This window comes from Scyliorhinus canicula, chromosome 14, assembly GCF_902713615.1.
Source record: "Scyliorhinus canicula chromosome 14, sScyCan1.1, whole genome shotgun sequence".
In the NCBI taxonomy this organism is placed as follows: Eukaryota; Metazoa; Chordata; class Chondrichthyes; order Carcharhiniformes; family Scyliorhinidae; genus Scyliorhinus; species Scyliorhinus canicula.
In genome coordinates this window covers 56,083,402-56,111,319 of record NC_052159.1, presented here as the reverse complement: position 1 = coordinate 56,111,319, position 27,918 = coordinate 56,083,402, and the positions used below count along the sequence as shown (strand labels likewise).

The 27,918-nt window shown below is 46.8% G+C and overlaps 1 protein-coding gene and 1 long non-coding RNA gene across 2 annotated transcripts in view; one reads left to right on the top strand and one right to left on the bottom strand.

The window, feature by feature from the left end:
- The first annotated feature begins 8,683 nt into the window (after positions 1 to 8,683).
- ift88 (intraflagellar transport 88 homolog) overlaps positions 8,684 to 27,918 on the top strand; it is a 164,606-nt gene continuing 145,371 nt past the window's right edge. The window contains exons 1-4 of the mRNA XM_038818078.1: positions 8,684 to 8,802; positions 16,675 to 16,767; positions 17,352 to 17,414; positions 20,930 to 20,986. Of these exons, the coding sequence (XP_038674006.1) occupies positions 16,684 to 16,767; positions 17,352 to 17,414; positions 20,930 to 20,986 (204 nt within the window). The 5' untranslated portion in view covers positions 8,684 to 8,802; positions 16,675 to 16,683. The remainder of the gene's footprint in view (positions 8,803 to 16,674; positions 16,768 to 17,351; positions 17,415 to 20,929; positions 20,987 to 27,918) is intronic.
- The window catches only part of LOC119977311, a 31,454-nt gene continuing 18,725 nt past the window's right edge, over positions 15,190 to 27,918 (bottom strand). Inside the window, exons 2-3 of the long non-coding RNA XR_005463164.1 lie at positions 16,405 to 16,482; positions 15,190 to 15,216 (exon numbers count right to left, since the gene is read on the bottom strand). This is a non-coding gene — a long non-coding RNA (uncharacterized LOC119977311). The remainder of the gene's footprint in view (positions 15,217 to 16,404; positions 16,483 to 27,918) is intronic.

The window sequence follows — 27,918 nt, the reverse complement described above, 5'->3', positions numbered from 1 at the left end:
CATCATGGGATTTGTTTGGGTGCATGGCACCCCGAGGGTGAAGAGGGTCTTCTTAGAGCGGAGTAGAGATGGGGGGGGGGGCTGGCGTTGCCCAACCTCTCGGGGTACTACTGGGTGGCCAACATGTCGATGGTGCGTAAGTGGGTGATGGAGGGGGAGGGGGCAGCATGGAAACAGATGGAGAGAGCGTCCTGTGGGGATACAAGCCTGGGGGCCCTGGTAACGGCGCCGTGGCCGCTCCCTCCCATGAGGTATACCACGAGTCCGGTGGTGGCGGCTACCCTCAAGATTTGGGGGCAGTGGAGGCGACATAGGGGAGAAGTGGGGGGCTCGATGGAGGCTCCGTTAAGGGGGAACCATAGGTTCGTCCCGGGGAACATGGATGGGGGATTTCAGGGATGGTATAGAGCGGGCATTAGACAGCTGAGGGACCTGTTTATCGACGGAAGGTTTGCGAGCCTGGGGGTGTTGGAGGAGAAATTTGGGCTCCCGCCGGGAAACATGTTTAGATATCTGCAGATAAAGGCATTTGCTAGACGGCAGGTGGAGGGATTCCCTGCGCTCCCCGCGAGGGGGGTGATTGACAGGGTGCTCTCGGGGGTCTGGGTCGGGGAGGGGAAGATATCCGATATCTACAAGCTTATGCAGGAGGTGGAAGAGGCGTCAGTAGAGGAGCTGAAAACGAAGTGGGAGGGGGAACTGGGGGAACAGATCGAAGACGGGACATGGGCTGATGCCCTGGAGAGGGTAAATTCTTCCTCCTCATGTGCGCGGCTTAGCCTCATTCAATTCAAGGTGCTGCATAGGGCCCACATGACTGGGATGAGGATGAGTAGGTTCTTTGGGGGTGAAGATAGGTGTGTCAGGTGCTCGGGGAGTCCAGCGAACCATGCCCATATGTTCTGGGCATGCCCGGCATTGGAGGAGTTCTGGAAGGGGGTGGTGAGGACGGTGTCAAGGGTGGTGGGATCCAGGGTCAAGCCAGGATGGGGACTCGCGATCTTTGTGGTTGGGGTAGAGCCGGGAGTGCAGGAGGCGAAAGAGGCCGGTGTGCTGGCCTTTGCGTCCCTAGTAGCCCGGCGAAGGAGTTTGCTACAGTGGAAGGACACGAGGCCCCCAAGCGTGGAGACCTGGATCAATGACATGGCGGGCTTCATTAAGCTTGAGAAGGTTAAATTTGTCCTGAGAGGATCGGTGCAAGGGTTCTTTAAACGGTGGCAACCTTTCCTCGACTTTCTGGCTCAACGATAGGGTACTGGGACAGTAGCAGCAGCAACCGGGGGGGGGGGGGGGGGGGGGGGGGGTGACGTTGATTTTGTTTGCTTATTTTATTTAAATTTGATTTATTTAATTTTAATTTATGGTTAAGTTCTCTTGTTGGGGGTGGGTGGGGGGAGTGTGATACATGTGATGTTACGGTATGGGGGAATTGTGGGTGTTATGGGGCTTTTAGTTGCATATTACTGCTTGTTGCTATACTTGTTGTTGTTATATTTTTATATTTTCTGTAAAAAATTCCAATAAAAATTATTTTATAAAAAACTGTTCGGCCCAAGATCGCAAGCAACTGCAGTGTGGTGAGAGAAGGGGAGAGGAGAAGAGAGGAAGGAGAGAGGGGATAGGACAGAAGGGAGGGAGAGAAGAGGTAAGATCAGATGGGTTCAGGAAGGGAATGAGTGGAGAGAGGGCCAATAAAGGCAAAAGTAAACTGCACTGGGATGTTCTATTTGTCTTGCAAAGACTATCTTTGTAAATGTACATGTGAGAACCACTATACTATAATTGAACTGCTTGCTCTGGGGTGCCTCATGCTTGATCCAATTAGCTCCTCTTCATGTGTGAGCAAAAACAGCAAGTGTAGGAAGCATAGGCACCATTGGTAGGGCTCATTTGTTCAATCCCTATACAGTCCAATATTTTGACTTGTGGCTTGTTTGGGATGGAGGCATTAACCTGATATTTTGCCAGCACAAACTACAAGATGCTAATGGAGGAGGTATGCTGGTCAGAATTATTGGCACCAGAGAAAAATATATCTTCAATAAAAGTTTGTGAACAGGGCCGTTATTTAACATAAGAAGTAACTCAATGGCTGGTGCAGAAGCTTTGGGAAAATTTGAGTTCTCCACCATAATTTCTCTGGATAGACTGATAGAGCTTTGTGCTTCATTGCTGCTTCCCGGAAAGCTTATGATAACTTCTTATTTACTACATCAACTTTTTAATGGTTAAGAAACATTTCCTGTCTTCCCATAACATGGGCTAAATTTAGTATGGCCACATCTGGGATAATAATAATAATCGCTTATTGTCACAAGGCTGTAAAAAGCCCCTAATGTTTGGGAGTTATTTTGAATCATTTACCATTATATTTATTTTTTCAGTCCTCCCAATGGGAAGCATTTCTGCTACTCCAAGGTCTACGTTTCAAATCCATTACTGCACGTGGTGCTGTAGGTGGGTTTTTCCAAAATCTGGGATTGCTGGACAGAGTATTTAACAGACTATGGAACACCTTGGGGATTAATTATTTTATGGTGAAATCTTTTTTTTTTTTATAAATGTTTTTATTCAGTTTTCGTATTTTATATTGAACAAATTACAAATTGTTAGGAGAGAGAAACAAAAAAAAAAACAAACAAAAACAAACACGCAAAAATTAACATACATATTTACAGGTAAGCATCTTCGTAGTAGTAACTGCGCCCCCCCCCCCCCCCCCCTCAACATGTTTATTTAGCTTGGTTTTGGGCCTTAGCTAGCCATCGAACCCCCGTAACGAACCTGTAGCCCCCCCCCCCTCCCGCTACCTTCCCCCGACTATTCTTCCTCTTGTACATTGGCCACAAATAGGTCCCGGAACAGTTGCATGAATGGCTCCCACGTTCTGTGGAAGCCGTCGTCCGACCCTCGGATGGCAAATTTGATTTTCTCCATTTGGAGAGATTCCGAGAGGTCGGACAGCCAGTCCGCAGCTCTGGGCGGTGCTGCTGACCGCCAGCCAAACAGGATTCTACGGCGGGCGATCAGGGAGGCAAAGGCAAGGGCATCCGCCCTCCTCCCCAGGAATAGATCTGGCTGTTCTGAAACCCCGAAGACCGCCACTATCGGGCATGGCTCCACCCTCACTCCCACCACTTTGGACATTACCTCGAAGAAGGCTGTCCAGTACTCCACGAGTCTGGGGCAAGACCAGAACATGTGGGCGTGGTTGGCCGGGCCTCTTTGGCACCGTTCACATCTGTCTTCCACCTCCGGGAAGAACCTACTCATACGGGTTCTTGTTAAGTGGGCTCTATGTACCACTTTTAGTTGCGTCAGGCTGAGCCTTGCGCACGTGGAGGTGGAGTTGACCCTATGCAGTGCTTCGCTCCAGAGTCCCCACCCGATCTCCATCCCCAGGTCGTCCTCCCATTTCCTCCTTGTTGCGTCCAGTACGGTGTCGTCCCTATCTACCAGTCGGTCATACATGTCACTACAGTTCCCTTTCTCTAGGATACTTGCGTCCAGTAGGTCTTCCAGTAGTGTCTGTCGTGGCGGTTGTGGGTACGTCCTTGTCTCCTTTCGTAGGAAGTTTTTGAGCTGCAGGTACCGTAGCTCGTTCCCCCCAGCTAGCTGAAATTTCTCTGTCAGTTCGTCCAGTGTTGCGATCCTGTCGTCCGTGTATAGGTCCCTGACTGTCAGTGTCCCCCCGTCCTGCCTCCACCTTTTGAAGGTGGCGTCGGTCAGTGCTGGTTTGAACCTATGGTTGTTGCAGATGGGAGCCCTGTTCGACATTTTGGTCAGGCCAAGTTGCTGCCGCAGTTGGTTCCAGGATTGGAGGGTGGCTGTCACCACTGGGCTGCTGGAGTGTTTTTTGGGTGGGGATGGGAGTGCTGCCGTGGCGAGGGCCCGGAGGGAGGTTCCCATGCAGGAGGCCTCCTCCGCACGCACCCACTCAGCTTCTGGCTCCTGGATCCATCCCCTTACTCGCTCGGCTGTTGCTGCCCAGTGGTAGAATTGTAGATTCGGGAGGGCTAACCCTCCCCTGGTTTTTGTTTTTTGTAAGACCTTCTTTGGGATCCTAGCATTTTTACCCCCCCATACGAACGCCATGATGAGTTTGTCCAGCGCTTTGAAAAAGGCCTTGGGGATGTAGATCGGAATGGATCTAAACAGGAAGAGGAACCTGGGCAGTACGTTCATTTTGATCGTCTGAACTCTCCCCGCGAGGGAGAGCGGGAGTGTGTTCCATCTTTGCAGGTCCTTTTTAACTTCCTCCGTCAGGCTGGTGAGGTTCCATTTGTGGATCCCTTTCCAGTCATGGGCTATTTGGATCCCCAGGTAGCGGAATTTATGTCGGGCTTGTTTGAACGGCAGCCCCTTTAGTGCTGCCCCCCCCCCCCCCCCCCCCTTGCGGGTGTAATGGGAAGATCTCACTTTTACTCATGTTGAGTTTGTAGCCCGAGAAGGCTCCAAACTCTTTCAGGAGCGCGATGATTCCGTCCATGCTGCTTTGTGGGTCCGAGATATAGAGGAGCAGATCATCCGCATAGAGTGAGACTCTGTGCTCTCTACCTCCCCTTCGGATCCCCCTCCAATTTTTTGCTGCCCTGAGCGCGATTGCTAGCGGTTCAATTGCTAGTGCGAACAGCAGCGGGGACAGTGGGCATCCTTGTCTGGTGCCCCTGTGCAGCTGGAAGTATTGGGAGTTGGTATTGTTGGTCTGTACACTCGCCATGGGAGCGTTGTACAGGAGCTTTACCCAAGCGGTGAACCCTGTTCCAAGCCCGAACCGCTCCAGTACCTCTATGAGGTATTTCCACTCGACTCTGTCGAAGGCCTTTTCTGCGTCCAGGGAGACGATCACCTCTTGTGTTCTCGCCCCGGAGGGGGTCATTATCACGTTCAGCAGGCGCCTGATGTTCGCGGTCAGCTGTCTACCTTTGACAAAGCCCGTCTGGTCCTCTGTGACCACCTCAGGTACACAGTCTTCTAGCCTTTTGGCTAGGATTTTGGCCAGTATTTTGGCGTCTGCATTCAGCAGAGATATGGGTCTGTATGACCCACATTCCGTTGGGTCTTTGTCTTTCTTAGGTATCAGCGAGATTGAGGCCTGTGCTAACGTGGGTGGCAACGTGCCCCTAGCTAGCGAGTCTGTGAACATCTCCCGCAGGTGCGGGGCCAGCGCTGTCGCAAATTTTTTGTAGAAGTCCGCCGGGAATCCGTCCGGTCCCGGCGCCTTCCCCGCCTGCATGGAGCTAATGCTCTCCATGATCTCTCCCAGTGCTAGTGGTGCTTCCAGATCCCGTTTTCTGCCCTCTCCCACAACTGGTATGTTCAGTCCGTCAAGAAACCGGTTCATCCCAGCCTTCCCCGTTGGGGGCTCTGAGGTGTACAGCTCTTGGTAGAAGGCCTTGAAGGTTTTGTTAATCCTCTCTGGTTCTGTTTCCAACGTGCCTCTGGTATCTCTGATTTGCGCAATTTCTCTGCTGGCTGCCTGCTTTCTCAGCTGGTGGGCCAACAGGCGGCTGGCTTTGTCTCCGTGTTCGTATAGGGCCCCGCGTGCCTGGCGGAGTTGGTGTACTGCTTTCCTGGTGGAGAACAGGTCAAAGTTCCTTTGTAATTCTTTTCTCTCCGCCAGGAGTTCTACAGTCGGGGCCTCGGAGTATTTATGGTCTACCTCCAGTATGGAGTCGACCAGCTTCTGCCTAGCCACCCTTTCCTCCCTATCTCTTTGCGCTTTGTAGGCAATGATTTCCCCTCTTAGTACGGCCTTAAGCGCTTCCCAGAACGTGGAGGGTGAGACCTCCCCGTTTTGGTTGATCTCAGTGTACTCCGCTATGGCCCGCGCTATCCTTTCGCTGAAGGCCTTGTCAGCTAGTAAGGCACCGTCCAACCTCCATTTGGGGCGCTGGGCCCTTCCCGTCTCTAGCCGCACATCCATGTAGTGTGGAGCGTGGTCTGATATCACAATTGCGGAGTATTCCACCTTGTCTATCTCTGGAAGCACCGTTTTCCCCACCACAAAGAAGTCAATTCTGGTGTACACGTTGTGTACTGGGGAGAAGAAAGAGAATTCTTTCTCCCCCGGGTGGGCGAATCTCCAGGGGTCTACTGCTCCCATCTGCTCCATTGTCATTGTCAAGTTCCCTTGCCATGTTTGAGGTTTTCCCCGTTCTGGGGTTTGATCTGTCCGTCGTTGGGTCCTGTACACAGTTGAAGTCCCCCCCCCATGATTAGTCGGTGCGTCGCTATGTCCGGGATTTCTGCCATGGTCTTTTGGATGAAGCTCGTGTCGTCCCAGTTGGGCGCGTACACGTTAACTAGAACTACCGGCGCCCCATCCAGGGCCCCGCTGACCATGACATACCGTCCCCCTGGGTCCGTAACCGTCTTTGTCGCCCTAAACATTGTCCTCTTGCCAATCAGGATCACCACCCCCCTGGCCCTTGCCCCATAACAGGAATGATAGGTTTGTCCCACCCAGCCCTTTCTTACCCGCAGTTGGTCCTGCTCCCTCAAGTGCGTCTCTTGGAGGAAGACTATGTCGGCCCTCATGTTTCTAAGGTGGGTGAGGACTCTAGATCTCTTCACTGGGCCGTTAAGTCCCCTTACGTTCCAGGTGACTATTCTGGTGGGGGGCTTCTGCCCCCTTGCTCCTGTGGGGTTAACCATATTTGTCCGGTGGACGCGCCCCTGCCCTCTGGGGTTTCCCTTTGTTAGGGGGCCGTCCAGGATGTCCACTATCACTGCTCTCCCCATGCGGTCGGGTCCCTGCGCTCCGGGGTTCCCCCTTGTCCCGGGGACACCCGCCATGGCCGTCCACTTTGTGTCCGCCACGCGGGTAGTCCCCTGCACTCCGGGGGGCCCCTTCACCCACAGACCGTACTGGGTGGGTGCTTGCAGCAGTTCCCTGTTTCGAGCCCTTGTCTGTGGCACTTTGTGGCCCTATTCCCTTACTGGCCTCTTTTGTCCCTTCGTCCCTGCGTTTCCCCTCCCTGGTCTCTCGCCCCCCGAGTGCCCCCCCCCCCCCGCTCTATCCCTTTCGGGGATACCCCTGTGTACCCCTCCATTGCCCCTCTCTCCCCCATTCCTGTCCCCATTTGCTCTCCCACCTTTGATGGGTGATCCCCCCCCTCCCCTGCCTGGCGCCTTCCCCCCTGTTGGGGGTGCGCTGCGGCCCTGCTCTGTTGCGCGCCCCCTTCGCTAGCTTTCCTGCTAGCACGGTGGCTCCCCTCTCGGAGGTTGCTGTCCCGCTTCCCCTCTCCCCTCTCCAGTACTCCCGTTCCCTCGTGCCGGGGCTTGGCCTCCCACCTGGAGCGGGCCCTAGGGCATTGGGTTGTTTTCCGTTCTGGGTGTTCCTGCCAGGGGGGAGGGGGCTGGCTTTGCCTCGCCCCTCCCCACCCCCCCGTCGGCATGACGTGTCTCCTTGCCATGGGCCCCTCGTCCCTACTTCCCATGGCGTTTTTCCAGCCCGTGCTCCTCGACGAATCTATTCGCCTCGGCAGGGGCTGTAAAGAAATATTCCTTGTGTTGGTATGTGACCCAGAGTTTTGCTGGGTACAGCATACCAAAACGTACTTTGTTCTTATAGAGAGCTGCTTTCGCTCTGTTGAACTCCGCCCGTCTCTTAGCTATGTCCGCTCCAAAATCCTCGTAGATTCGGATGGCGTGCCCGTCCCAATTGTTTATGGTGAAATCTAAAAGTAAAGTCGCCATTGTCCCAAATGACCATATGAGCGCCACAGTGGCACAGCCAGGGACCTGGTTCAATTCCGGCCTTGGGTGACTCTTTTTTAAATTTAGAGTACACAATTTTTTTTCAAATTAAGGGGCAATTTAGAGTGGCCAATTCACCTAACCTGCACATCTTTGGATTGTGGGGGTGATACCCACGTAGACATGGGGTGAATGTGCAAATTCCACACAATGACCCGGGGTCGGGATTGAACCCGGGTCCTCAGCACCGTAGGCAGCAGTGCTAACCACTGTGCCACCAATGGGTGACTGTGTGGAGTTTGCACTTCTTCCGTGTCTGCGTGGATTTCCTATGGGTGCTCTGGTTTCCTTCTATAGTCCAAAGATGTGCACGTTAGATGGATTGGCCATGCTAAATTGCCCCTTAGTGTCCAAAACGTTAGGTGGTATTACTGGGATAGGGTGGAAGCCTGAAACATTGGTCTTTCCAAGGGCCAGTGGCAGACTCGATGGGCACTGTAGGTTCTATGAGAGCGAGGTGAGTGGTGATGATTTAACCAAAGTATCAGGATCCACCACCCCTCAGGCAAGGTCCTTCATGAATAACCTTCGCCTGTACGGGGATTGAAGCCCCGCTGTGGGCCTTGCTCTGCCTCACGAACCACTTGCCCAGCTAACTGAGCTAACCACCCTCCCCATGTGAAAGCATTTGATCAAAATGTCGCCACTCTCATTATCGGGGACATATCGGCATGGAATTTGGTTATGGTAACTAGATGCACAATACATTTTGGCACTGTGGTAAGGTTTCTCTGGGATTTGCGTGCGGGTGTAAATTGCTGAGCAGCGGCAGGCCAGCCTTCCGTTTACTCCCCGTCGCTCAGCAACGGAACGCTTGCCAGCATCCGCCCGACCAGCAGCCAATCACACATGTCCTTTCATCCATGTGACTCGACCGGCTCTCCGGCCGCTCCAATCAGCTCGCTCCTTTCATTGGCCTGCTGGCCAAGCGGCGCTGTGCATTGTGGGGAAGAAGCCCGCTCCCGATTGTTTTGTGCCGTTGCGGCCGTTTGGCGTAATTTGAACTTTTGTTTCTGCCGGCGAGCGCGATTGATTTGAAAGGTAATTTACTATCATTCATTCCCGATTGCTTCAGTTTTACAGGCGAAAGGCTGGTATGGCAGGGATCAGTGAGATTATCTGATTGCAGGGGCTTCTCGACCTTTTTGGTTCTGAGAATCCCCCCAGTATTTAGTTCAACATGTGCATTTGTTATTCTATTTGATGTGATATTTATTGCTGGCGCTAAACTACAATTTTGTCAAGACGTGGATCATAAAATCCCTACAATGCAGAAGGGGGCTGTTCGGCCCATCGAGTTTGCCTCTGACCCTCTGAAAGAGCATCCCACCTCGGCCAGACCTGCTGAGATTTTCCAGCATTTTCTCTTCCCCCTCGTGATTGAGGATGGCTTGCTTCCACTCTCGTTCAAAGGGTTCTGAGATGGCTGATAATTCCAATGCACGATCTGCAGACTCTTACAGGACAGGTGGTATACATGAATAATCTATAGAATGCCTGCAGTGCAGAAGGAGACCATTCGGCCCATTGAGTATGCCCCAACCCACCGAAAGAACACTCTACCTAGGCCCACTCCTGCCCTATTCCTGTAACTCTATGCATTGATCATTGCCAAAACACCAAACCTACACCTGCACATCTTCAGACAGTGGGAGGAAACCGGAGCACCTGGAGGAAACCCATGCAGACACAGTGAAGACGTGCAAACTCCACACCCAAGGCCGAATTGAACTCTGGTCCCTGGCCCTGTGAGGCAGTAGGGCTAACTACTGTAACACTGTGATGGCAACAGTGCTTCAAAGGTTGGGCACATGAGGCATTGGAGGTTTGTGTTCTCCTTCCAGTGCCTTAGCCTCTGCATGTTTCTGACAATGTGTCTGTGCTTGGCGCCCTCCTAAATTAACCTCAAATTTGGCCGATCACAAACTGGGCTGTCTCATCAGCCAATGGGCAGCCTTGAAAACATCCTTAAAGTATTCCTGCTGTCCTCTTGGGAGATTCCTGCCTTGACCAAGTTCCGAGTAGATGACCATTTTGCAAGACTCCAAAGGTAGTAATCTCCAGATTAATCAAAATGGTATGTATTATCAAATCTCGAAAGAGGATGGTAAAGCCAATAAATGCATAGTTTGAGAGATTGTGCGGGGAAGGGTAGATTCTTGGGATGTTGGGACCAATTCTGGAAGGCTGGGTTCTGTATTGGTTGGTCAGTTTGCACCTAAACAGAGCTGGGATCAATGGGCACGATAGAACTCGGTGACGCAACAAGGCTGTTACATCTTGTGAAAGGCCTTTCATGAGATTTGCAATGCCTGGAGCGCTTTGCGATCTGGATTTCGCACTCGCTATGCGAGATCCAGATATACATATTAAAATATTAATTTAAATATGTCGGCGTCGATTCTCCCAAGGCCTGGGAACAAATGCCTGCGTCTGGGAGACCTCGCCATGATGCTATTAGCACTGGTACACACACATGTGAACCAGGCGTAATGCTACCAAGTGGGGGGATCTCCCAGGCCACTGGAGATCCCTGGTTGGTGAGGGGCAAGGTGGTATCCTGACTCTCCCTCTGGCACCTGGGCTCTTTGGCAGTGTCAGGTGGGCACCTTGGCACTAACACCCTGATATTACCAATGTGCCTGTGTGGCACTGCCAGGCTGCCTGGGTGGCAGTGCCAAGGTGGCACTGCCAAGGGCAAGGGCTTGAGGGGGGCCATGCCCATGAAATGGGGGATGGGGGGGTGTGAAGGATGTGATGGTGAAGGAAGGTTATGGGGGCCTCATAAAGGTTGGAGGGGGGTGAAGTATGGTGGGGTCATGAAAGTGGGGGTGAGTAGGCCTGAAAAGGGGGCCCCTCAGAGACCCCATGATGGGGTATCCTCACTTGGGGTGGTGCAGTGGTGTGGGGTAATGTCCGGGGAGTGTCATTGCCCATGCCTGGTGGGCGCTCAAGCTCACTTAGCCATCAGGGGCACCATTTCAAAATGGCAGCCTGATCTCTGAGGAGTCGGTCTTGCTGGCTACTTCAGCTCCCCATTGCTGAAAAAATTTCTATGTGTGGACTAGACCTGGGAGAAACCCCAAAGTGCAAAGCAATGACTAAGTGTGGGTAAATAACGGGGTGGATCTCACCCAAAAAGCTGGCGAGAAACAACTTGCCAAATTGGTCCAAAATGACACTTAGAAATTATTTGGTTAAATCGCCCCAATATCTTTGCAGAATGGTTTGCTGCTGCTATGGAATAGAATTTAAGCTAACCTAGCAAGGGAGGGAACAGGTATGTAGCATTAGAAAGGGGAAACAAGTTGCAAGAGAAAGAAACAGATGAGGTTAGACTGAAAGGAAATACAGTAAGGCCTAAATTAAGTTAATTGCATGCATGTAAATACATTGGGCTTGGTAAATAAATTGGTGAGCTACAGGGGCAGATAGCCGCATGGAGATATGATGTTGTGATGATAATGGAGATCTAGTTCAACAAAGGGCAGAAGTGGATTCCAAATTTTCCTGGCTACCGGTTTCAGGAATGACAGGATGGAAAGAGGGTGTAGTTGAGATACTGGATGGGTAGAGGAAGTAAATGTTGCCAATTCGAGATATAACTCATCCAAGGCTTTTAGAAACAGCAATCCTGGACAAAATTAACAATCACTTAAACAAGTGTTGACTGATTAAAGAAAGCTAACATGGAATTGTTAAAGGCAAATCACATGTGACTAATTTAATTGAGTTTTTTGATGAGGTCACAGAGTGGGTTGATGAGGGTAATATAGTTGATGTGATATACATGGACTTACAAAAGACATTTGATAAAGTGCCACACAATAGGCTTGGCAGCAAGGTTGAAGTCTCGGGAAGTGAAAGTGACAGCATGGATGCAAAGTTAGTTGAGTAACAAAACAAAAAGTAGCAATAACCAGTTGTTTCTGGACTGGAGGACGGTAAACAGTTGGTTCCTCCCGGTAGTTACCAGGATCAGAACTTTTCTTGATCTACATTGACCTAGATTTGGGCATACAGGGTACAATTTCAAAAAGACCCTGCTTAGTCCTATCTCAGTTGCTTTAACTTGCCAAAGCAAAAATAAACTAATCAGAATCATAGGAAGAATGGCACTATGTTTTTAATAAATTTAGTGTACCCAATTCATTTTTTCCAATTAAGGGGCAATTTAGCATGGCTAATTCGCCTAGCCTGCACATCTTTGGGTTGTGGGGGAGAAACCCACACACACACACACACGGGGAGAATGTGCAAACTCCACACGGACAGTGACCCAGAGCTGGGATTGAACCTGACCGTGACGCCGTGAGGCAGCAGAGCTAACCCACTGCATCACCGTACTGCCCTGAATGGCACTACTTTTGCTAAGACACATGAGGTGATATCTGACTCCAAGCTGGGGAACTTTAGTTTCATGAAGGTAGGCAGTAAAGTGGAGTTAAGGCCACAATCAGATCACCCATGATCCTATTGACTGCAGAGCAGGCTAGAGGGCTAAATGGTCCTCGCTTGCTCCTAGTTCGGTTTATCTTATGATCTCATGTCCCATGCTCAGCTGGCTCTTTGTTTTCAGCCCCAGAAGTTTTGGAAATGTGACCTCTCAGTTGTATGTTGTAACAGAAATATTGTTTATGAACCACATTGTTATTCCTTATGCTTATGACAACTCATGCTGTGCACTGGGGAGCTGGTCTGGTTGTCTGACCTCCCACAAGGGTGAGGATGAGGATTCTGGCTTGTTCTCTTGTATGGTTTTGGCATTGCACAGCAGTGACTTGAATTTTGGACCAGCCCATGGACTACTTGAGAACCCTTTCAGACTACTACCAGTCTGCAGACTACACTTTGAGAACCACTGTTATAGGGCACATAAGCATGGAAGTTATGAAACATGCCATGACCTAAACTGGTGTATTGTATGCAATTCTAGACACTGCATTTTGGAAGGATGTGAAGCTTTTTGGGATACTGCAGAAAAGTTTGAGAAGTAGGTTGGAGAAGCTACAGAAAGGAATAAAACCGATGCACCACCTGGCATTTGACTTAGACACCAGAACCAACAATGGTCCACACAAACCTGAAAAGTCCTCCTAGTTAACATCTAGGGCATGTGCCAAATTGAGAGAGCTGTCCTACAGACCAGTCGAGCAATATTCTGACATACTGATACTGACGGAACACTATCTAACAGCCAATGTCCCAGACGTTACCATGACCATCCCCGGGCTTGTCCTGTCCTACGCCCAACCTTCTTTTGTTGCTTCATCAATGGCCTTTGTGCCATGTTAAAGTCAGACGTGGAGATATTCACTGATGACTGCACAATGTTCAGTACCGTTTAGAACTCCTCAGATACTGAAGTTGTGTGCAGCAAGACCTGGACAACATTCAAGCTTGTGCTGATATGTGGTAAATGAACTTTTGCACACTTGCTCTTCACCAAATTTTGCTGGCAGCATCTCAAAAACAATCTGTTTTCTAACATACCATTAGCAACACTGCAGAAGGCATACTAATTTTGTTGTTATGATCCCAGCTGAAGTTATTACAGGACAGTTTGGTCCCAGAGTGGGCTCAATAGATCCCAACTTTTATTTTTGTTTAGAGATGTGGGTGAACAGAGTCATGGGACTGCTGATAAACTTGCAACAAAAGAATAACACATTTATTAAACAAGAAAAGATTAACTATGATACAGTACTCCTTCACCCCAGGCTATACCTTTACATATATATATATATAGAGATTTATAAGGGTAACTTGTACTCTAATGTTCTGAGTAAGTACACAGTCCATGTAAACCATTAGGTCAAACGTGGTCAAACACACCGCACTCTGAAACCAACTGTCATTTGGCACCTAATACAACTTCTGTGAATTTCTCATCAAATTAAACCCATCACCTGGTGCACAGATGCTTGTCATACTGTGAGCCAACTGATCTCACTGGAACTCTGACTTTCACACAAGGGTTTACAAATTCTGTACTCAAAGAACACGCTTAGAATCTTCTTCAAAACAATACTTACTCTCAGATGCTTTCACCAAGGATCCACATCCAGGATTTCAGCCTCTCTTTTCAGTATTCCTTTGCCCTGGAACACCACGTACATTCAAACGTCCAGACAATCTCTCAGGTACTTTGCCATGCCAATAGAACACCACAGCTTCATAGTCTGTATTAATGTGTATTCAATCCTAGGACCACCTCGGGTGTCTGGTTCTTGCTAGCCAATGTCTCCAGGTCTGCACCTTGCAGCCCTGTCTTCAACTAGGAGCCTCTCTCTCTCTGCACCTAACTTCACTGAACAGAATCCTCTTCCAAATTTCTGTTCTTTGTTCCTTTAACTTCCTGGAACACTTGCTTTCTGTCCCTCTGTATTGTCCTGCCTGTACTGGCAGTTTCTGTGGAAGGTTTCTTGCTTTTGGATTAACCTTGTTCCAACGGAACTCAAATGCTTCTGCTTTTCGATGGGAGCCTCTGGTTGCTGAGCAACAGCTTAGTTTATTCAAAGCCTGTAATTGTTTTTAACGTCATAAAATCTCAGTTACAGTGCAGGCAAAGTCAAAAATGAAACGAAACTATAAACTTGTATGCATCTTTGCTTACCATAAAACTAAACTGAAGTTTTAACCTTCCCTTAGCACGCAAATGCAAATTAAGCGTACCTTGTTCCTAACGCACACAATACCCATATAATTTACTTAAACTATCCCTATTTCCTGACAATATACATATAAAAATAAGTAAATTTTGGCACTGCTTCCACAAACTGCTACTATATTTAAAAGGTTGTTTATTTTAAGAGAAGGTTTGGATTTATAGGAAAAGTACGATTGCAAACTGTTACTTATTTCTGTTTGTACAATAAATTACCTTGACCTTGTATACTGTATACTGTAACCTTTGAAGCTGAATGACACTGATGTTAAGTTGAAGATTTGAAATTAAATTGAAGTAAGTTATGCTGTTTTCCATTGAGCAGCATTAAGGGTTTTGTGATGCCATAAATTAAGTGCAGCAAAATATTAATTGCATGGAACACTATATCTTTATTGAGCTTTGTATCCTTTAGGGTGAGCCTGGAGTTTAAAAAGTCCTTTTGGTTTATAGAAGCTGGGTGGCATGGTGCAGTAATGGTTAGCACTTCTGTCTCATAGCTCTGAGGGTCCGGGTTCGATCCCAGCCCTGATTCACTGTCCATGTGGAGTTTGCACATTCTACCCGTGTCTGCGCGTGGATCTCACCCCACAACACAAAGATGTGCAGAGTAGGTGGATTGGCCACGCTAAATTGCCCCTTAATTAGAAAAAAAATAATTGGGTACTCTAAATTTATTTTTTCTTAAATCATTTATAGAAGCAAAAGGATAAAAGCAAATTACTGTGGATGCTGGAATCTGAAACGTGGGAGAAAATGCTGGAAAATCTCAGCAAGTCTGGCAGCATCTGTGGAGAAAAATATAGAGTTAATGTTTTGAGTCCGATATGACTCTTCTTCAGAACATCTCCTTTTTAGTTTATGTAGGATGACTTCATAGGTAATTGCATAAAATAACATAAGAAATAGAATGAGGTCTAGCCTATTCAGCCCTATAAGCCTGTTCCATCATTAAATAAGATCATGACTGATCATCTATCTTAACTCTACCTTCTTGTCCTATGTAGGAAGTCTTACAACACCAGGTTGTTTGGAGTCATTAGCTTTCGGAGCGCAGTTCCTTCATCAGCTGCGCTCCGAAAGCTAGTGGCTCCAAACAAACCTGTTGGACTTCAACCTGGTGTTGTAAGACTTCTTATTGTGCCCACTCCAGTCCAACATCGGCATCTCCACATCATGGCTTCTTGTCCTATGGTAGTAATCTCTTAATTTCTTTAGCACTCAAATATCAGTTGATCTCTGTCTTGAATGTACTCAATAACTGAACATTCTCAACTCTCTGGGATTGAGAATTCTAAAAATTTCAAGACTGCTTGAGTCAAGAGAATTCTAAAGATTTCATGACTGCTTGAGTCAAGAAATTTCTCCTCATCTCGGTCCTAAATGGCCAGATTCTTCTGAGGCTGTAATCGCTAGTTCTAGTACGCCCCACACCCAGCGAAAGCATCTACCCGTCAAGCCCTTTAAGAATTTTGTATTTCAATTAGATCATCCTTCTTCTAAATTCTTGGGAATGTAACCTGTTCTCCTTAATCTCTCCTCATGGGACAATCCTCTCAACCCAGGGGTCAATCTGCTGTAAGTTAACTGCCATTGTTGGGAAGGAGATCAAACCTGTACCTGAGGCGTGACTTCACCAATGCTCTATATAATTATAGTATGATCTCTTTACTCTTGTACTTCAGACCTTGTAACAAAAGCTAATGTACCCTTTGTCTCTCCTCACTTGGCAATGCATGAGTTCAGGCGCTCAGTAGTGCAGTTTAAACAACCTGCATTCCATTACTGTGTGACGCCAATGTGATACAGCATACTACATCAGTATGTCCCAATAACTTCATTTGTCTTTTTAATTGCTTGTTCTACCTGCATATTAACTTTTCTGTGATTCATATACAATGACATATAGATCCCACTACTAATATTTCCTAGTTTACCATACTTGAAGAAATATTCTGCTTTTCTATTTTTCCTACCTAAGTGGGAAACTTCACATTTCTCCACGTTATAGTCTATCTCGTCCATTTTCTTGGACATTTGTCCATGCTGGAAACCTAAAGAAACACCATAATCTGTTATTTCTACAATTTGCAATGCAAAACATTCTAAGCAGCATGAGACTAGCCCATAATCAGAAGTAAGATGAACATTTCTATAAATTTCACTAAAAGACTTGTTTTGCAGGAGTAAAATCCAATGAGGTATAATGTTAAATTTTAACCTTAAAAGTTATTTTGCCTGAACAGGACGCAATAATGGATCATGTGCATTTGACAGCGCTAGATGAAGAGGATCTATACTCGGGATATAATGACTACAACCCAACTTATGATACAGAGGTATGGGTTACTTGAGCATGGGTGTTTTAAAAAGTTATTTTATCAACATAAATTTATATTTTATTTGTATTAGATCTGTGTGGGATAACCTGTGCTTTGAGATGTGCTGTAGGTAAAATATCTGACACTGTGATTGAAGTACATTTTCTATAATACTGCTCAATACTGTAAAATCAGTTCAAAGGCAATGTAAATATCGTCAAAACTTAGCTTAATGTTTTTAAACATTTTAAGATCACATAGTAACTATTTATTTTGTGTTCATAATTCCCCTTTTAATTAGTATTAGATAAGCATTATTTGTAAACAGCTGGTTGATAAGGCAAAGAATGTTCAAATATGATGGATCTTTTGCCATCCTTTCCAAAACATTTACTGTAATAATTCTTGTCATCAGTAATCAAGCAGATTTCTATGATAATTTGCATTTGGAATCTTTTCCTAAAAAAGTCAATGCTTAAAAATATAATACAGAAAAGCACAAACATTGAATGCACAATTCAAAGTTCTGTAAGAAATAACTGGGTGTGACTGCCACATGTTTAAATAATACATGTCATATAACTTTTTTTTGTTGCGTGTAGGAACTAGAGAATGATGCGGCCTTTCAACAGGCTCTGAGAACTAGCCATGGAAGAAGACCACCAGTAAGTATAGTTGCACTTAGACAGAGTCAGTCAAATTTTTTGACAAAATGCAAACTCCTGCCAACCCCAACTTCAATTCTCTGGCTCGGCTTAACTGTGTCCAAGGAGCTTCTAAGTTTCTGCTGGTGAAACATTGTATGAACTTAGATTAGGGTTGTCGGAACAGCTTGCCTTTTTCCACACCTTTCAATATTTTGTTGCCATACTTCAGCACCTCCTCACTTGGCAATACATGGGTTTAGGTGCTTAGTAGTGCAGTTTAAACAACCTGCATTCCATTACTGTGTGGCACCAATATGATACAGCATACCACATCAGTATGTCGCCATAACTTCATTCAGTGTTGTGTTTGGACTATATATTTATTGGTAAACTACCCATTTAAAACAAAGCCATGGCACATCTCTTTATAAAGGCATCTAAGGGTAACTGGTATTAATAATTTATACAGATTTTAGGGACTTCTACGAGGAACTGTACCGGTCAGAACCTCCGTTGGGGAGAGGGGGGATGGAGAGCTTCGTGAACAGGCTTTGGTTCCCAAGGGTTCAAGAGGAGCTGGTAGAGGAGTTGGGGGCGCCGATAGAATTGGAGGAGCTAGTCAGGGGGATTGGACAAATGCAGTCAGGTAAGGCGCCGGGGCCGGACGGGTTCCCGGTGGAATTTTATAAAAAGTATGCGGATCTCGTGGGCCCCCTGTTGGTGCGAGCCTTCAATGAGGCATGGGAGGGGGGGCTTTGCCCCCGACGATGTCGCGGGCACTGATCTCTCTGATCCTGAAGTGGGATAAGGACCACTTGCAGTGTGGATCATACAGGCCTATCTCGCTCCTCAATGTTGACGCCAAGTTGCTGGCGAAGATCCTGGCCACCAGGATAGAGGACTGTGTGCCAGGGGTGATACACGAGGATCAGACAGGATTTGTCAAGGGATGGCAGCTCAACACGAATGTGCGGAGACTGCTCAATGTTATTATGATGCCGGCAGTGGAGGGGGAGGCGGAGATAGTGGTGGCGCTGGATGCGGAGAAAGCGTTTGATAGAGTTGAGTGGGGGTACCTGTGGGAGGTGCTGGAGCGGTTCGGATTCGGGGAGGGATTCATCAAATGGGTGAAGCTGCTCTACGCGGCTCCAATGGCAAGTCTAGCTACCAATGGAAGGAGATCGGAGTACTTTAGGCTCTACCGTGGGACCAGGCAGGGGTGCCCCCGTCCCCCTTGCTCTTTGCACTGGCGATTGAACCTTTGGCTATGGCGTTGAGGGAGTCAGGGAGATGGAGGGGTCTGGTGTGGGGGGGAGGAACATCGTGTATCGCTGTATGCGGACGACCTGCTGTTGTATGTGGCGGATCCAGAAGGGGGAATGCCGGGGGTGATAGAACTGTTAGCAGAATTTGGGGGCTTCTCGGGCTATAAGTTAAATTTAGGCAAGAGTGAGGTATTTGTAGTACACCCGGGTGATCAGGAGGAGGGAATTGGGAGACTCCCATTTAAGAGGGCAGTGAAGAGTTTCAGATACCTGGGGGTGCAGGTGGCCAGGAGTTGGGGGACTCTCCATAAGCTTAATTTTACCAGGCTGGTGGAGCAGATGGAGGAGGAATTTAAAAGGTGGGACATGGTGCCGCTATCGTTGGCGGGTAGAGTGCAGTCCGTCAAAATGACAGTTCTCCCGAGGTTCTTGTTCCTTTTTCAGTGTTTGCCCATCTTTATCCCTAGGGCCTTTTTTAGAAGGGTGACTAGCAGCATCATGAGCTTTGTTTGAGCGCATGGGACCCCGAGGGTGAAGAGGGTCTTCTTGGAGCGGGGTAGAGATGGGGGGGGGGAGTCTGGCTTTACCCAATCTCTCGGGGTATTATTGGGCGGCCAATGTGTCGATGGTGCGCAAGTGGGTAATGGAGGGGGAGGGGGCAGCATGGAAACGGATGGAGAGGGCGTCCTGTGGAGATACAAGCCTGGGGGCCCTGGTAACGGCGCCGTGGCTGCTCCCTCCTACGAGGTATACCACGAGTCCGGTGGTGGCGGCTACCCTCAAGATTTGGGGGCAGTGGAGGCGACATAGGGGAGAAGTGGGGGGCTCGATGGAGGCTCCATTAAGGGGGAACAATAGGTTCGTCCTGGGGAACATTGATGGGGGATTTCAGGGTTGGCATCGAGCGGGCATCAGACAGCTGAGGGACCTGTTTATTGATGGGAGGTTTGCGAGCCTGGGGGAGTTCGAGGAGAAATTTGGGCTCCCCCGGGGAACATGTTCAGGTATCTGCAGGTAAAGGCATTTGCTAGGTGGAGGGATTCCCTTCGCTTCCCGCGAGGGGGGTGACGACAGGGTGCTTTCGGGGGTCTGGGTCGGAGAGGGGAAGATATCTGATATCTACAAGGTTATGCAGGAGGCGGAGGAGGCGTCAGTAGATGAGCTGAAAGCTAAGTGGGAGGGGGAACTGGGGGAACAGATCGAAGACGGGACATGGGCTGATGCCCTGGAGAGGGTTAATTCTTCCTCCTCGTGTGCGCGGCTTAGCCTCATCCAATTCAAGGTGCTGCACCGGGCCCACATGACTGGGACGAGGATGAGTAGGTTCTTTGGGAGTGAAGACAGGTGTGTCAGGTGCTCGGGGAGTCCAGCGCACCATGCCCATATGTTCTGGGCATGCCCGGCACTGGAGGAGTTCTGGAAGGGGGTGGCGAGGACGGTGTCGAGGGTGGTGGGATCCAGGGTCAAGCCAGGATGGGGACTCTCGATTTTTGGGGTTGGGGTGGAGCCGGGAGTGCAGGAGGCGAAAGAGGCCGGTGTGCTGGCCTTTGCGTCCCTAGTAGCCCGGCGAAGGATCTTGCTACAATGGAAGGATGCGAGGCCCCCAAGTGTGGAGACCTGGATCAATGACATGGCGGGTTTCATTAAGCTAGAGAAGGTCAAATTCGCCCTGAGAGGGTCGGTACAAGGGTTCTTTAGGCGGTGGCAACCTTTTCTCGACTTCCTGGCTCAACGATAGGGTACGGGGACAGTAGCAGCAGCAACCCGGGGGGGAGGGGGGGAAGGGGGAGGGAAAAGGAGGTGGGTGGGGGGGGTGGGGGGGGTGGGGGGGTGGGGGGGGGGTGGGGGGGGGGGCGGACGATGACTATGTTTGTTTATTTAATTTTAATTTATTTTTAAGTTCTTTTGTTGTTCATTGGGGTTGGGGGGGTGGAGGATGTGATACATGCGTCGATACGGTCTGGGGGTGTTACAGTTATTATGGGTTATTTTGTTGCATTTCATTGTTTGTCGCTATGTTTTATATTTTCTGTAAAAAAATTCCAATAAAAATTATATTTAAAAAAAAATAATTTATACAGATATATAATATACAAATGCAAGTATTCATTTATCTTATTCTGTTGAATCAGCTCAGTACTTGACATATCTGCATTGTTCAGACATGGGTCAGTGCTAATCAGCATTAGAAAAATATTGATCTCTTACCAATGTAAAACATCTTTGAAGCTTAACATTACCGAATGTGTTTTAACAATTATTTTGTAGATGACTGCAAAAATACCAAGTACTGCAGCAGGTGTACGTCCCTTTGGGAATATGGGGGTATGTACAACACATTAAGCAATACTGTACTATGGAATAGTTTACACTCACTGAAAATATTTTGATTAATGCTCCACCTGCTATTGTTTCAAAATTACTGAGAATTATATACATTGTGTAAAGTCCATTTTATATACAATGTGCACAATATATTTGCAAAGACTTCCTTAAACTTCATTGACTCCTTCCTGTAAATCCACATCCACTCCCTTACATTGCCCAACACTATGTCTCATATAAGAGGAACTGTAAGTAACTTACTGCCAAGTGTTTACTAATGCTACATAACCAGCTCTTCATAGGTATGTGAGAGTAGGTTGAAGTGACTTGTCCACCAATTTTCATTCCCTCGTGGCCTGTATTTGACAACTTGCCATGAACGACTATTTGAATTAGGGTTTCAATATGTGAGTAATCACTGATGTGAACCTGGATCTTAATCATTAGTGCTAATAATCTCATTCAGACAGGACATAGCAATAGTAGATTTAGGAGATGGAAAAAACATAATAATAATCTTTATTATTGTCATAAATCGGCTTACATTAACACTGCAATGAGGTTTCTGTGAAAATCCCCTAGTCGCCATACTCCGGTGCCTGTTCGGATACACGGAGGGAGAATTCAGAATGTCCAATTCACCTAACAAGCACGTATTTCGGGACATGTGGGAGGAAACCAGAGCACCTGTAGGAAACCCACGCAGACACGGGGAGAACATGCAGACTCCGCACAGAAATAGTGTGGAGTTGTGATTACATTTGCTAGTTTTTTCAACTGTGTTTCTTTCTGTAATTATGAGTAAAAAGTAATGTTACATTCCCCAGTGACACTTCTTGCCTTAATGCACACACAAAACTTTGCACACAATTTTTTGCACATATACACTTGGATTTATTTGTTTCTGTTTCATATTTGATGCCAGAGAAATATAGGTGATCATTTTCTGTCTCTTTCTCTTGTTTTTTTTTCCACTTGTTTTTTTCATAACTCCCATCTCCCTCACTCTAACCTCTCTTCTTCTTTTCCTTCTCTCCCTTCCTTATTTTCCTCTGTTCCCACCTCTATCTTCCACCACCACAGACTTCACTTTCTGAAGTTAATAGGACACAAAAAGGCTATTACAATTGTGTAATCAGAGTTCTGTATTTCCCCTCCTATTTTATTTGGAGAATATGAGTTTGAAATTTATCCTTCAGCTTTTCTTATCATTTTCTCCAAATTATTGACCAAAATTGTCTGGAAGCTTATGGAAAAATATTCCTCAGCAAACCTCATTAAGTGGAACTGATGCATCCTCAGAAACTGCGTACATTGCATGTGCTGATACTGCACAATTAAAATTTAGTGTAGGTATCACAATATCAAGGACAAAGCCAAGCTTTTGAAAGTGTCTGATTCCTTCAGGAAAAAAATTGAATGAAGGCATTAAAAAACAAAAGACACTTTGCAGCATGAGGATAACCACTGTGTAGAATTTCCAACATGCGTTTGCATCTGTTTAGTAATCTGAGCAACATTTTCTCATTATTTCCCTTGTTGGGTTGTAACAGTGAATGAGTTTGTTTTTCCCAATTATTTCAAAGTCAGCTAGAGCATGAGCTTTATTAGTTTTTTTGGAGGGAAGTTTAGACGGAGAACTATTTTCAAATATGTCTACTTTAAAGGAATAAACATTGAAAGTCAATTCCTGATGAGATGCTGTTGAATGCAGCAGTAGACATCGCAGTACAACATTGTACCTCTGATATTTGATCCGTTCATAAACAAGTGAGGCTCCAAAACTGGAGACAGAACCAAACAAAATTATCCTTTAACTATTAGCTTTGCTACACTGGTGGGATTGTCACTTGAGTCAGAAGTTTGTAGGTTCAATTCTCACTTCAGAACTTGGCTAACATTTTCAGGATATATTTCTGAAGGGAAGTCTCATTGTTGAGTTTCCATTTTTCAGCTGAGGAGTTAATTGGTGGCTCTGCTGGCTTGTTCAGTCGGAGTTGCAAGCCAATTTTCCAGGATCTCCTAAACTATGCACCCAGCAGCTGGGAGACCAGCTGTTTACAATCCCGCTACAGTACCCTCCTCAGTTTCTCTATGATATCGGCAGTTGCTGTTAAAGCTTGGAGCTGGTTGATCTAACCCTACCACTAGTGCAGAAATCGGTGACCTCCCAGTCGGCAAGGGGTTGGAGAGTCGGGAATCAGAAGGCATATGTGCTGGCCTTTTGGGATTGGATTTGGGTTTATTGTCACGTATGCCAAGATACAGTGATAAGTATTGTTCTGTGTACAGTCCAGACAGATTGTTCCATACATGAAAAAAAATCATAGAACATATGATAGATACACAATGTAAATACACAGACACAGACATTGGGGTGTAGTACTATTCAGTACAGAACATAAGAACATAAGAACTAGGAGCAGGAGTAGGCCATCTGGCCCCTCGAGCCTGCTCCGCCATTCAATTAGATCATGGCTGATCTTTTGTGGACTCAGCTCCACTTTCCGGCCCGAACACCATAACCCTTAATCCCTTTATTCTTCAAAAAACTATCTATCTTTACCTTAAAAACATGTAATGAAGGAGCCTCAACTGCTTCACTGGGCAAGGAATTCGATAGATTCACAACCCTTTGGGTGAAGAAGTTCCTCCTAAACTCAGTTCTAAATCTACTTCCCCTTATTTTGAGGCTATGCCCCCTAGTTCTGCTGTCACCCGCCAGTGGAAACAACCTGCCCGCATCTATCCTATCTATCCCCTTCATAATTTAAATGTTTCTATAAGATCCCCCCCTCATCCTTCTAAATTCCAACGAGTACAGTCCCAGTCTACTCAACCTCTCCTCATAATCCAACCCCTTCAGCTCTGGGATTAACCTAGTGAACCTCCTCTGCACACCCTCCAGCGCCAGTACGTCCTTTCTCAAGTAAGGAGACCAAAACTGAACACAATACTCCAGGTGTGGCCGCACTAACACCTTATACAATTGCAACATAACCTCCCTAGTCTTAAACTCCATCCCTCTAGCAATGAAGGACAAAATTCCATTTGCCTTCTTAATCACCTGTTGCACTTGTAAACCAACCTTCTGTGACTCATGCACTAGCACACCCAAGTCTCTCTGAACAGCGGCATGCTTTAATATTTTATCGTTTAAATAATAATCCTGTTTGCTGTTATTCCTACCAAAATGGATAACCTCACATTTGTCAACATTGTATTCCATCTGCCAGACCCGAGCCCATTCACTTAACCTATCCAAATCCCTCTGCAGACTTCCAGTATCCTCTGCACTTTTCGCTTTACCACTCATCTTAGTGTCATCTGCAAACTTGGACACATTGCCCTTGGTCCCCAACTCCAAATCATCAATGTAAATTGTGAACAATTGTGGGCCCAACACGGATCCCTGAGGGACACCACTAGCTACTGATTGCCAACCAGAGAAACACCCATTTATCCCAACTCTTTGCTTTCTATTAATTAACCAATCCTCTATCCATGCTACTACTTTACCCTTAATGCCATGCATCTTTATCTTATGCAGCAACCTTTTGTGTGGCACCTTGTCAAAGGCTTTCTGGAAATCCAGATATACCACATCCATCGGCTCCCCGTTATCTACTGCACTGGTAATGTCCTCAAAAAATTCCACTAAATTAGTTAGGCACGACCTGCCTTTTACAAACCCATGCTGCGTCTGCCCAATGGGACAATTTCTATCCAGATGCCTCGCAATTTCTTCCTTGATGATAGATTCCAGCATCTTCCCTATTACCGAAGTTAAACTCACTGGCCTATAATTTCCTGCTTTCTGCCTACCTCCTTTTTTAAACAGTGGCGTCACGTTTGCTAATTTCCAATCCACCGGGACCACCCCAGAGTCTAGTGAATTTCGGTAAATTATCACTAGTGCATCTGCAATTTCCCTAGCCATCTCTTTTAGCACTCTGGGATGCATTCCATCAAGGCCAGGAGACTTGTCTACCTTTAGCCCCATTAGCTTGCCCATCACTCCCTCCTTAGTGATAACAATCCTCTCAAGGTCCTCACCTGTCATAGCCTCATTTCTATCAGTCGCTGGCATGTTATTTGTGTTTTCCACTGTGAAGACCGACCCAAAAAACCTGTTCAGTTCCTCAGCCATTTCCTCATTTCCCATTATTAAAACTCCCTTCTCATCCTCTAAAGGACCAATATTTACCTTAGCCACTCTTTTTTGTCTTATATATTTGTAAAAACTTTTACTGTCTGTTTTTATATTCTGAGCAAGTTTACTCTCATACTCTATCTTACTCTTCTTTATAGCTTTTTTAGTAGCTTTCTGTTGCCCCCTAAAGATTTCCCAGTCCTCTAATCTCCCAGCAATCTTTGCCACTTTATATGCTTTTTCCTTCAATTTGATACTCTCCCTTATTTCCTTAGATATCCACGGTCGATTTTCCCTCTTTCTACCATCCTTCCTTTTTGTTGGTATAAACCTTTGCTGAGCACTGTGAAAAATCGCTTGGAAGGTTCTCCACTGTTCCTCAACTGTTCCACCATAAAGTCTTAGCTCCCAGTCTACCTTAGCTAGTTCTTCTCTCATCCCCTTGTAATCTCCTTTGTTTAAACACAAAACACTAGTATTTGATTTTACTTTCTCACCCTCCATCTGTATTTTAAATTCCACCATATTGTGATCGCTCCTTCCGAGAGGATCCCTAACTATGAGATCATGAATCAATCCTGTCTCATTACACAGGACAAGATCTAGGACCGCTTGTTCCCTCGTAGGTTCCATTACATACTGTTCTAGGAAACTATCGCGGATACATTCTATAAACTCCTCCTCACGGTTGCCTTGACCGACCTGGTTAAACCAATCGACATGTAGATTAAAATCCCCCATGATAACTGCTGTACCATTTCTACATGCATCAGTTATTTCTTTGTTTATTGCCTGCCCCACCATCTCGTTACTATTTGGTGGCCGATAGATTACTCCTATCAGTGACTTTTTCGCCTTACTATTCCTGATTTCCACCCAAATGGATTCGACCTTATCCTCCATAGCACCGATGTCATCTCTTACTATTGCCCGGATGTCATCCTTAAATAACAGAGCAACACCACCTCCCTTACCATCCACTCTGTCCTTCCGAATAGTTTGATACCCTCGGATATTTAACTCCCAGTCGTGACCATCCTTTAACCATGTTTCAGTAATGGCCACTAAATCATAGTCATTTACGATGATTTGTGCCACCAACTCATTTACTTTATTCCGAATACTACGAGCATTCAGGTAAAGTACACTTATGTTGGTTTTTTTACCTCTGTTTTGAATCTTAACATCTCCAGTTTTATTCCTTTTGTTATTACTGGGCCTATTCACTGTGCTCCCCTCAGTCACTGTACCTTGTACTGTCGCCCTTATGGATTTCTGACTATGTCTTCTCTGCCTTGCACTTTTCCCCTTACTTCCTTGTGTTTCTGTCCCTGTTTTACTACCTTCCAACTTCCAGCATTGGTTCCCATCCCCCTGCCACATTAGTTTAAACCCTCCCCAACAGCTCTAGAAAACACCCCCCCTAGGACATCGATTCCAGTCCTGCCCAAGTGCAGACCGTCCGGTTTGTACTGGTCCCAGTACTGGTCCCAGAAGAAGCGTGGAGAGATCAGTTTAGTCCATAAGAGGGTAATTCAGGAGTCTGGTGACAGCGGGGAAGAAGCTGATCCTGAATCTGTTAGTGTGTTCTCAAACGTTTGTATCTCCTGGCCAATGGAAGAGGTTGGAAGAGAGAATAACCTGGGTGAGAGGGGTCTTTGATTATGCTACCCGCTTTCCCAAGGCAGTGGGAGGTGTGGACAGGGTCAGTGGATGGGAGATGGGTTCGCGTGATGGACTGGGCTGTGTTCACGACTCTCTGTAGTTTATTATGGCCTTGGGCCGAGCAGTTGCCATACTAAACTGTGATGCAGCTTTCTATGGTGCATCTGTAAAAATTGGTAAGAGTCAATGTGGACATGCTGAAATTCCTTAGTTTCCTGGGGACGTATTGGCGCTATTGTACTTTCTTGGTCATAGCGTCAATGTGGGTGGACCAGGACAGATTGTTGGTGATGTGCACACTTAGGAATTTGAACTATCAACCATCTCCACCTCGGCACCATTGATCCAGATGGGTGTGTACGATACTTCACTTCCTGAAGTCAATAACTTAGATTTGCTGACGTTGAGGGAGAGATTGTTGTTCTTACACTAAACCATCTCCCTCCTGTACTCTGACTCATCGTTGTTCGAGATCCGACCCACTACGGTCGTGTCATCAGCAATTTAGTGTGACCAACCCACCTAACCTGCACATCTTTGGGTTGTGGGGGTGAAACCCAAGCAAACATGGGGAAAATGTGCAAAATCCACACGGACGGTGACCCAGGGCCGGGATTCGAACCTGGGTCCTCGCGCCGTAGTCCCAGTGCTAACCACTACGCCACGTGCTGCCCTTATGCGTCTACTTTGTTAATACCTTTTATTGTCTTAAATATCTCACTTAGATCTCCTCTCATTCTTCTAAACACTAGAGATTATAAGCCTACGCTGCTCAATCTTTCTTCATTAGACAAACCCCTCACCTCTGGAAACAACCTCCTCTAAACTGACTCCAATGCAACCACATCTGTCATCAAGTAAGGGGATCAAAACTGTATACAATACTCCAGGTCGGGTCTCATCAATGCCTTGTACAGTTACAGCAACCCTACCCTACTTTTATACTCTATTCCTTTAGCCATGAATGCCAAAATTACCTTCCTTATTATCTGCTGTACCGGCATACTGGTTTTCTGCGATTTCTGCGACCCAGATCCTCTGCACCAAAGCACTTGTTGAAGTCAGGCAGTCATGTGATTTGGTATGTAGGACATAAAGAATCATTGCCTCTGTT